This window comes from Contarinia nasturtii, unplaced genomic scaffold, assembly GCF_009176525.2.
Source record: "Contarinia nasturtii isolate CC-2019 unplaced genomic scaffold, AAFC_CNas_1.1 Cnas_scaffold_1905, whole genome shotgun sequence".
Classification (NCBI taxonomy): Eukaryota; Metazoa; Arthropoda; class Insecta; order Diptera; family Cecidomyiidae; genus Contarinia; species Contarinia nasturtii.
Genome location: NW_022199235.1, coordinates 308,956 through 326,027, shown reverse-complemented (window position 1 = coordinate 326,027; position 17,072 = coordinate 308,956). Strand labels below are relative to the sequence as shown.

At 34.3% G+C, this 17,072-nt stretch overlaps 2 protein-coding genes across 2 annotated transcripts in view; both read left to right on the top strand.

The window, feature by feature from the left end:
• Positions 1-2,212: 2,212 nt before the first annotated feature.
• LOC116347446 (zinc finger protein 2 homolog) lies at positions 2,213-4,467 on the top strand. The gene is made up of 4 exons (XM_031778023.1): positions 2,213-2,373; positions 2,445-3,643; positions 3,839-4,021; positions 4,205-4,467. The coding sequence occupies exons 1-4, from the start codon at positions 2,213-2,215 to the stop codon at positions 4,465-4,467; spliced, it is 1,806 nt and encodes a 601-aa protein (XP_031633883.1).
• A 9,603-nt stretch (positions 4,468-14,070) lies between these two features.
• The window catches only part of LOC116347487, a 125,122-nt gene continuing 122,120 nt past the window's right edge, over positions 14,071-17,072 (top strand). The window contains exon 1 of the mRNA XM_031778081.1: positions 14,071-15,930. The gene's annotated coding sequence lies outside the window, so the exon portion shown is untranslated. The remainder of the gene's footprint in view (positions 15,931-17,072) is intronic.

Here is a 17,072-nt window from a genome sequence, read left to right as displayed (position 1 = left end):
CTCAGCTCTCAGCTATATGCTGAGCAGCAGCAAATCATGATACTCTGATTTTGTATGGGAGCTATACCTGTATGATATCGTAATGAGCTGAGACTTTGCACAGGCTATTTTTTTCACAAAAAAATAACATTCTGAAAGATTCACGGAATTTCAATGCAAATTTGGGGTACCTACCTTACAAACATTTCATTTTTGAGCCAAAAATCAAATTTTTTGTATAGGGAGTACTCCAATTTTTAATTGAAATTTCTTCAAAGTTACTGTGATCATGTATTTTGGTAAGAAAATGAGATTCACACGTTTTCACGGTGAATAAGTAGCAACAAACATTGATTCATTGCATTTTCTTCTAGGAGGTAGACACATGTATTTGTAATCTCCGAATAGTGATGTAATCGCCGAAATTGAAATATTCTTCGTTTTACTATTTTCAAAATTACATACGCAATGTACATTGTACAATGTACATCCAAATCACATGTATCATATTTGTATTAGTAAACATGTGAGCTGTGCACTGAACACAGCACTAATTTTTAAATATTATGCCGAAAATCGACTAGTAGGCCACATTTTGCATGGATTTTGGAAATGTATTCAAGAAATGAAGTATATTCTTCAAAACTAAGTGGATTCTACATTTTAAACATGTGTCTACCCCTAGATTTTCTTGACTCGAATTTGTTTGGATTTCTTCCCAAAATGTATGCTTACAGTAACATAATCACCGTGAAAACGTGTGAATCTCATTTTCTTACCAAAATACATGATCTCAGTAACTTTGAAGAAATTTCAATTAAAAATTGGAGTACTCCCCATACAAAAAATTTGATTTTTGGCCCAAAAATGAAATGTTTGTAAGGGAGGTACCCCAAATTTGCATTGAAATTCCGTGAATATTTCAGAATGTTATTTTTTTGTGAAAAAAATAGCCTGTGCAAAGTCTCAGCCCATTACGATATCATACAGGTATAGCTCCCATACAAAATCCACATTTTTAGTGATTTTTTCAGATTTTTGTATGAAAAGTGTGTTAAAGCTTATTTGTATCGCAAAACAAATGCCAGATTCGGTTTTCTCGTGCCAAAAAAACCCCCCAATACACATTTTTATCATATAGTTTTGTCGAAAAAAATTTGTTCGAAATATGTGACGATCTGTGTCGACAGAAAATCTTCAAGGCGTTTGAGGCACGTGTTGCCGGTACAATAGAGTGCTGAAACTTTGCACATATGTTTGTGGGACCAAGTCTAACATATATAGAGTGTGCTGCGATCAAAATTCGAATTTGTGTATATTCGGGACCACCCTACTCTGTGTGTATTGATTTTCGAAAAAATCAGCGAATAATTCTGCTTTCGACGTTTCGGTGCTTGCTGTTTCATTGTTGTATTCAACAATAGCAGGAATGTCGCTTCTTTTTCTTCTGTCGTTCACAAACCGCCAAAAGTGTTTTGGATTTGATTTGATTTGCGCTTGTATACGGACGATGTACGATTTGAATAGCTGGCTTTGTAAATGGATGAACGAATCAGTGATGGTGTTGTATTCGTCGAAATTGCCAGTCTCCCTTGCTCGCTTGTATGCTTTCCTTCTGACATTTTTCATGTGCTTCAATTGTTTCGTGTACCATGGTGGATCAGTGCTACTTTGAACGGTTATCTTCGGGACAAATGAATCGATCGCCTCTTGTAGAACATTCCTAAGAGTTAGAAATGCATTCTCGAGGTCATCTATTCGATTAATTTCTGACAAAATGTCATTCCTAGCAAAGAATTCGTTCATCGAATCGAAATCGGCCGAGTTATTGCTACTAATAAAATATTTTCTTGTTTATTGAAAATGCATTTAACACATTACCTACTATGGTAGATCCAAAGTCGAAAAGTTAACATTAGGAACAATGCATCATAAAACAGTTCTTAATTAGTCTGTCTTAATGCTTTCAAAATGGCTTCTTCTTGTTGTTTTTACATTTTATTTGTTGTGGTAGAATAACTTTAAATCTTCAAAGGAAATTCTTCAAATTCAGTCGTGAACACGTCTTCGTTAAGAAAACACTTTGTGAAGTTCAAGTGAATTCAATTTTTTACTTGGTTATCACAATTTTTGGATTTTTTGTGCAGTTTGTTAATTTTTTAAGTTGTGCCCTATATTAAATTGTTGCCTTTAAATTGTCGTCGAGAATCATATCATAAGAAATTGTTCGAAAATGTCGGCCGATGATTGGATGCAAGAACTGGACAAAATGTTGACGAACATTGAACGCCAGGCGATGTCTTCGCTACGAAATATTAATAACTATTTCGAACAATCAGGTCAATCGTTCCACCAAGCACATCAGACATATTGTCTGAAGCGTTCAACTGATAGGTAATTCATCCTTGAATTTTGTATTTTATGCTCTTCATTTTATTATCATTATCTTCCTTTCTATTCTTTAGATTAAATGAAGTTTATTCCAAATTTGAATGTGAATCGTCGTTCAGTAACCGTCAAAGTAGAAGTGTCGATCCAATGTCTACCGATAATAACAACTCAAATCCAATTATTGAAATCAGCGATGATGAAGATTCGGATGAAAGGCCTAGCTCCAGTTCGAGTGAGATTAAAACCGAGGATAATCATGATGAAAGCAATGAACAAGCTTCTGTCGGGGAGATACCCAATGTGGAAACAAAAGAAGAAGAAGAAGAAGATTTGGAAAACGAAGAGATTCCGATAGTTCGTGTTCCGGCCAATCAACTGACCCGTGCATATAAGATAGAGTCAAACTGCTCCGAAGGTGTCAAAATCGAAAGTGACGAAGATCATAACAAAGAAAATATTGAAAATGAAGCGAAACGTGCACCATCGAATTCGCCGAGTATTTTAGACAAAGTTGGTGACAACAACGAAACAAATGTATGTGAACCATACGGGAAGAAATCACGAATATCTAAGGGAAAAGTTGAATCGAAAGATGCAAGCCGCGCAATCAGTTATGAAAATAACGAAAATGAGACGAACGCAGTGAACATTTCTGAATCTGTTGTTGAAGTGAATGTAGCTGGAAATGTGAGAAGTGGTCAGTCGACACTTGAAAAGTGGTTTTCTCTAAAAAATAAAAGTAATGGAAACAAAGAGAAATCCAATAGAGGAATCGCTGGTCAAACAAAGAAAAAGAAAATGGATATTCTGCGAACCCTGAAAAAGTTAGAAAAAAACTCAAAAATATCTAGTGAAGGAACAACTCACAGTGGCGAAAAAGCATATGAATGTGATCGGTGTAAGAAGCGATTTACACAAAAGAGTGATCTCACTAGGCATATGAGAACTCATAAGGATAGTCTGTTTCACTGCTCAGGGTGTCATCGTGGATTTTCACAAAATATTGAAAAAGAAGCACATGAAAGAGATTGTGAACAACGTCGATATGAGTGCTACCTTTGTAACAGAGATGAAAATAAGAAGAAGTTTGTTACTCTTGCAAAGGCTAAACTAGAAGGACATATGAGAATACACACTGGAGAAAAACCATATAAATGTGATCAGTGTAAGAAGCGATTTAATATAAAGTGTAGTCTCACTATGCATATTCGAACTCACACTGGAGAAAAACCATATCAATGTGACCGGTGTAAGAAGCAATTTAGCCAAATAGGTAATCTAAATTCGCATATGAAGACTCACCGAGATAATCTCTTTCATTGTTCAGGGTGTCATCGTGGATTTTCACAAAATATTGATAAAGGAGCACATGAAAGAGAGTGTAAACGACGTCGATATGAGTGCTACCTTTGTAACACAGATGAAAATAAGAAAAAGTTTGTTACTCTTGCAAAGGCTGCACTAGAAGGACATATGAGAATACACACTGGAGAAAAACCATATAAATGTGATCAGTGTAAGAAGCGATTTAGTTGGAAGAATAGTCTCACATCGCATATTCGAACTCACACTGGAGAAAAACCATATCAATGTGATCACTGTATGAAGAGATTTAGTCGTCAGAGTCATCGCAATCTGCATATGAGAACTCATAAGGATAGTCTGTTTCACTGCTCAGGTTGTTACCGTGGATTTACACAAAATATTGAAAAAGAAGCACATGAAAGAGAGTGTAAACGACGTCGATATGAGTGCTACCTTTGCAACAGGGATGAAAATAAGAAGAAGTTTGTTACTCTTACAAAGAATGCAATAGAAGAACATATGAGAATACACACTGGAGAAAAACCATATCAATGTGATCACTGTAAGAAGCGATTTAGTCAAAAGTGTAGTCTCACTACGCATATTCGAACTCACACTGGAGTAAAACCACATCAATGTGACCAATGTAAGAAGCGATTTAATGGAAGTGGCGATCTCACTAGGCATATTCGAACTCACACTGGAGAAAAACCATATAAATGTGGTCGCTGTAAGAAGCGATTTAGCCAAACAGGTAATCTCAAAGCGCATATTAAGACTCATAGGGAATAAGGATAGTTCTATTGTTCATGGTATCTATGTAGATTTCAAAATAACGAAAAGAAGCATATGAAAAGGGAGTGTAAAAAACCTCAGTATGATAGTAAAACACCTCAGTACCACCTATTCAACAGGGATGAAAATAAGAAAAAGTATGTTACTGTTTCAAAGATAGCACTAGAACGTCATATGAGAATACACGCTGGAGAAAAACCATAGTGTTTGCTGATTAAATGCTTTTCAATAAAGAGACTCAGTTCAAAGGTAAGTCCTAACAAACATACGTTAAATATAATATAAAAGCATCAATTTTCGTTAAAATAGTATCGAATAGAAACAAAGAAGACCAATAGTAGACTTGTATCAAGGTGGTAGTGAAAATACTACTAGTTTTCAAAATAGCTAGTTGTGTTTTCATATATTCGTTGTTGTATTCGAATCTGTGTTTCTACCCAAACGCACGCAACTAAAACAGAGATATTGACACTCAATATTCGGCGCACCAGGGTGAAATTATATTGGTATTGGTCAATCGATTTGACGTATCGAATGTCAAGTACGCTGTTGTGTCCGCGTGAATACGGCGTTGTTTGTATGAAAACACTAATAGATATTTTGTAAACTAGAAGTATTTTATCAATTCACTAACACATCAAAAGAATTCTACTATTGGTCTTCTTTGTGTGTAGCATTGAAATAAACCTATGTGCATTTAATTCATTATTTCCAAAAATTAGCAATATTTCTCTAAAAGTAAAAAAATCAATAAAAATGATCCAAATATACAAATATATCTAGTTTGTTTTGTTTTTTTTTTTCAGGCATATTCATTATTTTCTTACTTTTCCACACTAGAAAAACACCTGCATTAGGCCAAAAAAAAAATCACCCGAAAAATATGTTTCATATATAGTTTATAAATATTTCCAGAATTTCAGTAACCTTGTGGAAAAGATAGCGAATGTAAATTTTCTTTTTTTTTTTCATATGTTTGCTCATTGGAAAGTATTGTTTGTGGAATTTTCCCAATTGCTTTCTTCACATTTCAAGCACGTCAATTTGAGAATTTATTTTCTACTACTATCGCCAAAATTTTTCAAAAATTCAAGGTTGAGACGAAATCTAGTGAACCCCTATTGAATTACTTCAAGAGATGCGTCAATATGAATAATATCGCCAATAAATTAAATGTAGTTTGTTTGTTTGCTCCTATTTTGAGCTAAGTCTATTTCACAAAGCAAAGATACTGAAAGTTTGAAGCCAAAATGTTGGTAGCCAAAAGTGGTGTATTCAATTTGTCGTCTTAAGAAGAATAAAAGCACAAATAAAATGAGTCAAAGCCATGAAATTACTTCAACGAAAATAATGGCCAAATGTAAAGTCTGTTTATTCCCTCCTAATGGCTGAAGTTTTTTTTATTGAAAATTCCAATTTCCCTATGTGTAAAATACAGATAAAAATCAATGATTATATTTTAGTATCCCACAAAAAACTGTTGCAATCAAAACGATTTTTATTTGGATCAAATCACAGTGCTATTGAAAATATCGAGAAGAGAGTATGTCATTTTTGAGCTGAAAATATTTCAAAACTAGAGTATGTCTTTTGTCGACTGTGTTAATAGCAAAAGGGGAGTAAGTCGCATCACATTTAAAAATTCATAAAAGAGAGTATGTAGTTTGAGGTATTTAGTCTGACTTAAAAGAGAGTAAGTTTGTTGGTCATATGAATTTAGCAAAAGGGGAGTTTGTAATTTTACTGAATTTGTTCACAATAAAAGAGAGTTAGTATTTGTCAACTCACATTTGAAAAAAAAGTATGAAAGTAGTTAAATTAATTAATATTTTTAGATGAAAATATCATTCGCATGTAATAGGCGCGCAGAAGCAGCTACACAGTTGCGTGAGTCAAAATACACATAAACGAACAAATCACAATAGCAACTGCCGTAAGTGTGTGACTTATCAAGCGCACAGATCATGTTCATTCGTTTTTGATACGTATGGTTGTTTATGTGCGCCTGTGATGACAACACAGACTCCGTTCGCTTCACTCACCCGTTGCCCTTTACGTGCTGTTGTGAAATAGGATTGTGTATTTATAAACAAAGAGATTTAATGTTGCTGATTCTGCGCGCCTGTTACATTGGGATCGAAAAATGTTAAATATATTAACTATTTTCCCACATACTCACTTTTATTTCAACCAGAATAATTCAATAATATACTCTCTTTTATTTCCAACCCATTTAGCCAAATCACATACACTCCTTTTCGTAAATTTAAATGAAAAAAACTTACTCCCTTTTATGACAGACTAAAGTGCTCGAAATACGTGCTTCCCTTTAACCATTTTTACCATGAAAAAACATGCTCTCGTTTATCGTACTACAACTCCGAAAAACATACTCTCCTATCGATATTTTCGATAGAGTGAAGAGTGTGGTTTATTTATATATATATAAAGATGTAATTGTCATTTCAAACGTCCATATCTTCATTCATTTCTATGTTCGAGCATAATGTGGGACAGGGATAAAGTGTATTGATTATATGTAAACATTTTTCTGTGTCATTTCTCTGACATTTAAAGTGATGCTTTGAGTGTAAAATGTGTTTGTATGTTATGTCAATCAATCGACACTTGTCGAAAATGTGTAAAGCTTGAATTTGAAATGTATGAGTTAAACTGATTTAAGGGCGATGTAATTGTTTGAGTCGATACATACTTGACAGGCAAAACCCTTTCGACAACTTATCCACCCCTCCACCTCTCTCTCCCTTCTATTCTTCCTCCATAGCTGTCTCCCTCGTTCTCACTTTCCCTAACCGACTTTCTCTATCTCACTCTCTGTCTTTGGCCCGCTTTTCTCTCGCTCTGAACGGATTCCTGTTGTTTCTTTGTGTACTTAACATCTTTGTATCATCGTAAATTGATTTGTTTTGATTTAGAAGTGACAATGCAATGACGTCAATGTCAAGATTGATGCAGGTGTGTGTTTGTCATAACCTTTTGCATTGTTCTAATAAACTTAAAAGATTTGCGAAGCAAAAAAATAAACGTCGGACGTGACATAAATCGACACAAACACGATTAAATGGTCGTAAAACGGTAAGTTTGAATTTACATTGAGAAGAAATATGAGGCGTTGTTCAACAATAAAATCCATAGCAAAGCGATGAAAAGTAAGGAGGAGAATGACGAGAGTCCAATAACAAAAGCAATTTGAAATCCAAGCACTTGAATAATGGATCGGCTTCCAACAAGCAAAATGTTATGACCGTATTTGATATCAAATATCACATCAAATTTAAATGGATTATGTTCAAATTTATTTGAAATATAGTCGACTCTATAGGTACTTGGTCGTTTTCATTTCCATATATGCAATTTTGTGCACGTCTTCAGTCCACTTTGGCATCCAATTAACCTTTTATTACAACGCCCATAACCTTGTTTGAACTTTCTTTTGTTGTTTTGGTCGATGTCTTAGTTTCTATCTATAGCCAGCTCCCTTTCTCTCTCTCTCTCTCTCTCTCTCTCTCTCTCTCTCTCTTTCTCGCTCGCTCACTCACATACACACAGGTGCGTTTCAGAGCTGCAGAATGGAGAAGAGATAAAACAAAGGCAGCATATTAAAAAATTTCTGTTCATTAAATGCTTCTCGTTTATTCTCAATCGTTTTCTCTCTCACCAAGAAGACACCAAGTGTTCCAACAAACTCTCGTGTATTTAATGCGCAAAATTTTATCTCCTCTCCACTCAAGCTCGAAAAAGCAAGTCATTTCAAAAGTCATTAAACAATGTGTTGTTGCCATTCTTTGTACCGTTGCTCATCGGCATGGCACTGAAGGGATGAAAGAGAGAATTTTCCCAATGATAGAGAAAAAGAGAAGAAGAGTGGGCTGCTTTTAAGTATTCTCCATAACTCGATGACTGAAATTCGTTGCATACTCACACACTCTCTCTCTCTCTCTCTCTCTCACACACACACACACACACACACGTATACACAACATAATATAATATCATGTGAATTGCGCTTGGAAAATGTAAAGATCGATTATTTAAAAGCATTTAGCTGCAGTCGGTGCTTGATTCCAATGATTATTATCGATATTGTTATTGTCTGCTCCATTGCTCCCCGAATGTGGATGTTGGTGTTGTGCATGTTGATTGGATTTTTCATGCTTGGCGTTGGTAATCAAATTACTCAAACGAGCAGCTAAATGCTTTTTTGTTTTGTCCATTTTCTTTGTAATTTGATGTGCCTCCTCGTACCATCACACTCCCCACTGCATTATTCATGCGGTTGTTATCGAATATACTTGTTGTATGACGAATGTACAAGTTATGTTCATGCAAGTGTCCAGCATACTCTCTCTCTGTCACTTCCATAAAAACCCGTTTTGTCGAACATTAAATATTTAACGATAATTGCTGTTTGTATGCGATTGTGTCAACAGCTCACTCTCGAAACAACTGTTGATTTCCGTGCACTTTATTTCCCAAAGCTTCAAAGAAAATATTGAGCACAGAGGGGGGAATGAAACGGCTTCCGTGTGGAAATTATTGATTTGGTTAGTGACATTTCAATTACTTGCTTATTCGTCGATTAACAGCAGTCAAAGCGGGCACGTTTCTGTTTTGGTGGATATATAGGAAAAAAAAATTAATTTATTTATAAAATGGATTTTGAGCTTTGACTGAGGGATTTCCGAACCGAATAATTCGAAACACATACAGCACGCTCTTTGAATAATGATTGGATGCTGCGATGGCCTCTTTACATTATTTATGGATCAATCGAACTGTTTACGATGGACTACATTGGCATAGGATTTTTTAGACATAGGATAGGTGTATCGAATACAAATACAGCCCAATTGAATTAACAGCATTTGATTTCATGTTTTAGTTGGATTTTTTCCCTCAATTTTTAAACGAATTATTCACATTTTTCGATGTTACAAATGTATATCTCTTTTTTAGGGGAACAACATTATTTGAATGGCTGAAATTGGGTTTTATATCACAAAAATATTCGGTATTTACTGCTTTATGATGCTTTATCGCTTTTTTTACAAGATAAAAATAGAATGTGATGCAGATTAGAATTTAAAATGTTTCACAAAGAAATGACTTTGTATTTTTTTCGTGATTGATAAAACATGTTTGTATCTTTTTTTTACTTCGCTTTGTTTCTTTTTGCGCTTTATCGATATCGACCTTTTCAATACCTCTCACCCTGTCGCTTTATCTTTCGCTCTTTCTCTCCTATTCTATCATCTATTTCTCTCATCATCACTTAGAGAAGGGGGCCAAAGAGAGAAAGATGAAGAGAGAGGAAGAGAAAGAGAAGGAAGAGAAGAAGAAAAAAAAGAGATATAGAGATGTAGACAGTGAAATAGAGGAGTGAAAAACGGTATATCTCATTGAAAGCGAGTGATTTTCTCTATTTTTAATTCATCCAAGTGAAAATCAATCACATTTTTCCTAGATTTCCACTGACGACTCGATTTAAACTTTTAAAAATCATTATTCACCGTCGTTGCATGAATCCATACATCACAATCATGTACATTTCGATGAATAAAATTGATTATGCTTGTGTTGTACGATGATAAATGATGTGTATGTATGTCTGTTGTGCGAATAATTGTAGTTTATTTTTGCGTGTGCAACGGAACCTTGTTGATTGTTGAAACAACTTGTCATTTTCATTGGTATGAAAATTAGTAATTGCATGTTTTAAATTTTGATAGATTGTTGTACCTTATTTTCCTATAAAAAACCGTATTATAAAAAATATGCACGGCAACAAATTCATTTTCAAGTGCACCAGTGCATATTGGTTGTGTTGCAGCGTTGTGGTCTGGTGCGTTAGTTTTAAATCACTTTAACACAAACTTTTCCATGTATTTTTTTCGAATAAGAAAAATCCACTTGTTTCACTACACTTTTTTCATAAATATGGAAAAAGTTTTCCATGGTGAGCGCGCGTACATATAGTCCAACATTAAATGAAAAGCAAACGAGGAATTTTGTGCTTTTTTCTCAATCAACATTCTCTTCTTCACTCTCTCCTGTTATTCAAAAGCGCAACATTCCCCAGCAACTTCGGCAAAATAGTAAAATTCATAATAAATTTGTTTTGTGTGCAAACGCACGTAAAAAATAAATAAATAATATGTTAAAACTGTTACTTACTTCGCTTGAATTAACGTGAAAAACTCGAGAGTCGCTGCAAACCAGCTACCAAAACTACTAGTAAATATTGCGCACAAAAAACTTTTCCACTTAAATTTCATTGATGATTTCATTCTTCTTGTCCCATCGTTTCTCTTTTGCCGTGTTCTTTTTTCGTTCCGATTGCAAGCTGTAAGAAAGAAACAAAGCACACAAAGTCTCATATAATTTTTTTGTTTGCACATTTTTGTTTAGATATTCTTTTGTCCCATTTCACAGTAGTTTGAGTTTAACAATATATTGTTACGCACATTTATGGATGTGATTTACGTGGGATATGCATACATGGAATATGCATCTGAGGCGAACCAACATTTCTACTTTATTTGATATGGAAGAAAAACGAAACTTTTCATTTTTTATTAAAATTGAGATTTTCCCCCAAATTCACACCGATTTCACATACAAATACATATGTGTGATACAAAGTAATTCCAATTTTATGGATACAAAGTAATGGAAACTTCATTTCGAAACAATTTTACTGAATTTTTATAATACATTTAATTTTTGTTCTACATTTTGTTTCATTTCGCAGCATTTAAAAAAAAAAATCGTCTTAAATGTGTACTGTTTTCTCAGTTTTGAAAGCAGATTGTGTTTGGTTCATCCTGGTAATACTTTTAGACTTTCAGTATCTACTCATTTAAGGAAGAGTGACATTAATTTCAATTTTTATGAAGAGGTTCCAACGAACTGACAAAGGGTTCTCTTACATATGTTGGGTTGTTCTCTTATGTAAGGTGTTAGCAAAAAACTAAAACAAACACGTTTCCAGTTGAAAATCAAGTTTATCCCGCGGAAAAGCGCTTTATCTTAAGATAATTACAAAAAGGAGCGTGAATTTTTCGCCCAGAAAGATAGTAACATAGAGTGATGTGTGAGAATGAGAAAACTGTGGCGAATAGAATAAGATAAATAAGTGAAATTTATCGAACGTTGTAGATTAGGCATGAACCTCTATAAATTCCAATCAGAATTTATGCGGTTCAGACATTAACTTAGTTTGTTTCATAATACATAGTATATGAGTGTAAGTTTCGCCTAAAAAACCCACAAAATAATTAAATCCGCCTTTTGTCGATCCAATTTACCGCTGATTGTGTAGATCTCATGTCTGGTTCAAAATGTTTTAAATGCGAGTGTGTATGAACGTATCAATGTCGTTGGTAATTATACAAGAATCATTGCAGATTTTTTGTCTTATTGAAGTATAAGACGATAATGCTATTTTCCTTCACATTTAACAAATTCACAAACTGTCCGAAAAGCGAAAAAATATTGATAAAAAGCATAAAAAACTTTCGTTTTTTTCTTCATATAATAAAAGTTAGTAGTGAGATTCCAGAATTAATGCCATGCATCGTGGCACTCAGATGAAAAAGAGACAGACACACAAAGCGGAAACGTTGTACAAATGAAACTCTTAATGATAGTCATAAAAAAAGTTTGCTAAAGACAGAAGAATGAACGAGTGGCGTTTTCAGCCTTCAAAGACGGTGTAATTTAATTTGAAATGAAATAAAATGTTTGGATTATATGGATAGTTTTGTGAACTTATTTGCATGACTGTTTCCCGTAAAGTAAGCTTCATTTAGAATCATTTCTTTTATTATATGTGCATTGTGGAAACACACTTGAAATAAGAATAATAAAAAAGTACCTATTCATGGTGGACAAAAATGTGCACAGAATTTACGATTGAAGCGTCGAAAGAACGAAAAGAAATGATTCTTGAAAACAACACCTAATAATGGAGCTTCAAGTAATTAAACTATATAGAATTTTTGCCCATTTATTTGCGCAAATAAGAAGCACTGTGACTGATTGTGTCAACTTTTGTTTCCATCTCAAAAACGGGATTGTTTTTTTTGTGAATTTACGAGGAAAAAATTGTTAGATTATTATTTCGTGACGAGTAAACGGGCAATTTAACTTTGAATCTCAACTTTTACTTTTATAGTTATGGACGTTGAGATATAGTTAAATAACGGCTATCGAATCCTTGAAACTTTTTTAAAGCATATTTTGTATGAGAATGAACATGTACCTTCTGACCAGTGACTCATCGGGGGTGTAAGGGGTCTGACCTTATACGATTACCATACATGATTTGCTAGGGTTTTACGATTGGTGGATGGGCCTTGCCTTAACTTACCGACCTTTACCTAAAGGTATGGATTTGAAACCACCCCTTCGCAAGTTTAGATTAAAAACATGAAAATGAGGAAGAGCGGGGGAAAAGGAGCGGGAGAGATTCAAATATATTTGCACCCTGACGCATCGAATTTCGGTCAGTTGAAAACACCAGTTAATTATGGACCGCCAAAAGTATTTGAATTAATTTTATATAATTCCGAAATGTTTCGAATCAAAATTTCCATAAAGAACGTTATTGTTCTGAAAAATGGTTCGCCAGAAATGTGCCTCCATAGAAAAATGCACGTAATTGATACGTTCCATATAAAAATGCACATTACCCTTGATAAATCATTCACATTTCCATATATGCAAAATGTAAGCGTCCATTTTCTTTGAATGTGTCGTGACAAAAACATTTGTCGTGAACGAAATGTTTAAATTATGAAGATTAATATTGGACATTAGAAAATTGACTGCAGCATTTCGTCCATATGAACAATGAATGTTCCATATATGTTCAATGAATAAATCAGTTTTTTTCAATGTTATGACAGTTATGGCATATGAATGGTTGAGTCCACTTTTCGGCCACATGGGTGAATTGAACCGATGGACATGAGCCAAAAATTCATATTTTTATTTTCAGTTGGCAAACGATGCATTAACAGAGTCTTAAAATAACGGTCTGTTTGAAAGATAGTTCATTGAAATTGGGATCGAATGTGCAACGCTAGAATAAACCATACTGTAAATACATCCGTCGAATGATGAACGAATTTTTTTTACATTCATCGAAGAATGGTCATCGAAAAACTTGCTTGCCTTAACTTTTTTCTTTGTAAACAAGTAAGAAAAAAACAACAACAACAATGTAGGAAAAACGTCCGTAATTTAGGCGTATGGAACGGGATACACAGTGTAAGCACGTGATATGCGCATTGCGCAAACTCACCATTTATTCAGCACATCGGTTGCCCCATGTTCGAAAACGCTTCGAACACCGTACAGTTGTTGCTCGCACACGCGATATGTTTTGAAATTGGAGCTAAATGTACGCACTGTTACGATGGAAAACGCATCCATCCAGCGACAAATGTCTGGAAATGCGTGCGTTGTAGCTGCGATTTGCACGAAAGTAGAAGAAGAAGAAAAAATAACGTATGGGCCTTTTGGTGAGACTGTCCTAATTTCCCATGGTTTGTTCAGTTACTCTATGGCCGGTGAAACGTGCAGACGTCTCTCGCTCTCATTCGACAAAAAATTGAAGGCACATCACATTTCGTGTGTGGCATTTGATAGAAGTAGATTGAGATAGATTCAGTGAACTGGTAAATTCACACATCAATACACACCTCGAGTGGTATGTTTATCTTGACCTGGTACAAAATCGCTTCAGGTTGATAAAACCGACCAAAAATTATACATTCCAAAAAATAAACAGACACACACACACATTGAGTGGACAGTTGATAAATAAAAAAGAAACTATATGAATAGATGCGAACGACGCCAATGGGCCAAATGCACAAAACAAACTAGCCAAATGTATTTGTTTGGTCGTTTGCATTTGGATTTGGTGCTGAAGTGAATTTTTATGAGTGTTTTTTTTCGGCATTTTTGTTTCGATGCTACGGCACAAATGACATAATTCAAAAGCCGAATACGAAACCAAATGGCATTTCAGCCCCTTTCAAAACGAAGAAATGATTACATTATTTTTTGGATAAAAATGCGTTAAGTGTTCCAATGACTTTAGCCTTTTTCTCTCTCTCTCATTCTAGTGTGCTTCAATTTTGTTGTGTATTGTAGAGAGTTGTTATATATCCATCATGCGAATAGATATCAATATCCGACGTTCCAAGTGAATGTGTTTTATATATATTTGTGAATGCGTTGAGAGTGTATCTTTCATTTAGTCACCAATTGATGGTGATATATACAAAAAAAGCGCCCATTTTGTGACACAAACAAGAACAAGCCAAACTTTTGCACAAAAAGGAAAAAAAACTGCCAAACTATATAAATAAATTATGATAAAGACGCATGAATGTGCTACTAAATGACGAGCGAAAGAAAGAAAATGATAGAAAAAACAGTGCACCATCATCGTTGAATATTATCAAAAGTTGTGAGAAAAAACAAATTCACAAAGTCGACGAAGAAAAAAGGGAAAATTGTTTTTTTTTTCTTCGCTTCTCATGAGCAAGACTTTTGACAAAGTGAGAGAGACAAATATATAAAAAATATTAGTTCGATATATTCGAAGCGATTTACGAATTGATTGATCGATTCTCGTATTAGTTGTGACATCTTTTTGCTTGTCTTTTTCGCACAGACTAGATACTATTTTGGCTGACGCCACCAGCAGCCCACTTTTTTAATGTATGCTTGTGACACAAATTTAATCCGATTTATGCAATTTGCCAACGCGATTTTTTCTCACTTACACCATTTCAAACCTTGAACAAAACAAACAAAAATTGACAAACCTCGAAAAACTCAAAAAACTCGAACAAAAAAAGCTGAAAAAGGGAAGCTTTTAAATATATGAGTGTGACATTGTTTTCCGTACGCAAACACAAAAAATTATTTGTGTTTGGGGTTAAAAACACGTACCACATTGATTGATTGTCGTTCCGACGAATTTCGAGTGGATGTCATTTAATGACAAATGAATAACAATCGAAATACGAGCGCTAGAGTTGAAAAATTCGGTATTTGTGTGCAGTGAAATCGATTTAATATAATAGTGAACAGGTTGAAAATTTTACGGCAATCGATTTTTTTTCATATTGAGCGAAAATAACCAACGTTTTGACATTGAATTCCATAAATAACTCAAATGCTCGGGCGATAAAAAAGAACAATTCCATTGCAAAAACAAAAGAATCGACAGACTTGCTGAAAAAAAAACAAGACTAAGTTGGAAGAGAGACACAGAGTGGGTAAAGTGACTTTGAAACAACAGTGAACGAACACAAAAACCTGAACAAATTGACAAAAATGTGCAATACATTGTGCGGCGGTTAATTCAATTGTGGTTGGATTATAAATAATAGTAACAAATTTAGCTAGAGACACGGGGTAAGTCAACCCCCCCTGATGTCAAACAATGAAAAAAGATTCATAACATACAACACCATCTCTTGGTATGCCACATATCTGTTTTTTTCTCCACAATGTGGAGAAAGTGTTTACGTATACGTATACGTTGACATTAATAATCTGTCAAAACCGTAAACACATTATTTTCATAACGCAATTTTGCGAGAGTTCCTATTAGTTGAAAAAAATTAAATTTTTGTGTGCAAACTGTAAGTTATTTTGTGACATACTAGCTATTACATATCGGTTGCCTTATAAAGCACAAAGATCAAATCATTGCTTAGAAAAACGCATCTTTACGTAACATATTAATTTATTGTTTATTATTTCATTCTATAGAAGACATGCCGCGATCATATCGCTTAATGTGCGACAGTCGCCTGGATTCTTATATTTTGCGAAAAGATTGTGAATCATTTGAAAACGTTTTTTCTCTCATTGAAGGCGACTACATGCCGGCCAATTATGTTCATCGTACAAAGCAACGCACCGTGTTGGGAATTGCTGCGGAAAATGGTTCACTGAATATGATGTTAAAGCTTTTGGCTTTTGGTGAAAGTGCGACCTTTAAAGATCCATTTGGTAAAAGCGCAATTGATTATGCGAAAGAAAATAAACAAGAGGAATGTTGTGAGGGTTGTGAGCTCTTAATGTGTTATGAACGTGTGACATCCACCACAACATGGAAAAATTACGTGGAAATTGGAAGAGCGTATCGATCAACACAAGGCACACAAAATATTATTGATCACAACTTACTTTTTCATGTCATTGATCATATCCATGAAAATACGTCAAAAAATGGCGCAAATGTACATTATAACTAAGGCAATTTGTGTAATTTTCTTATTATATCGCATTCATTGCGCAGAAAATGAAACGAAACTATTACTATTGACTAATAATAAATGAATGATCGGTATTAAAATTATGGTAAATATAAAAAATAAGTTGGAACGATAATATGAATTTTTTTTGTATCAATAACGAACAAATTGGCATAAAAGTTCTTCCAATTTTGGTAACAAACTTTCAGCTTCCGATGGTAAAACTGAAATATTTTTCAGAACAAAGTTGCCGTTCTTTCGTTTTTGTTTTTGTTCAAATACCACAAGTCCAGG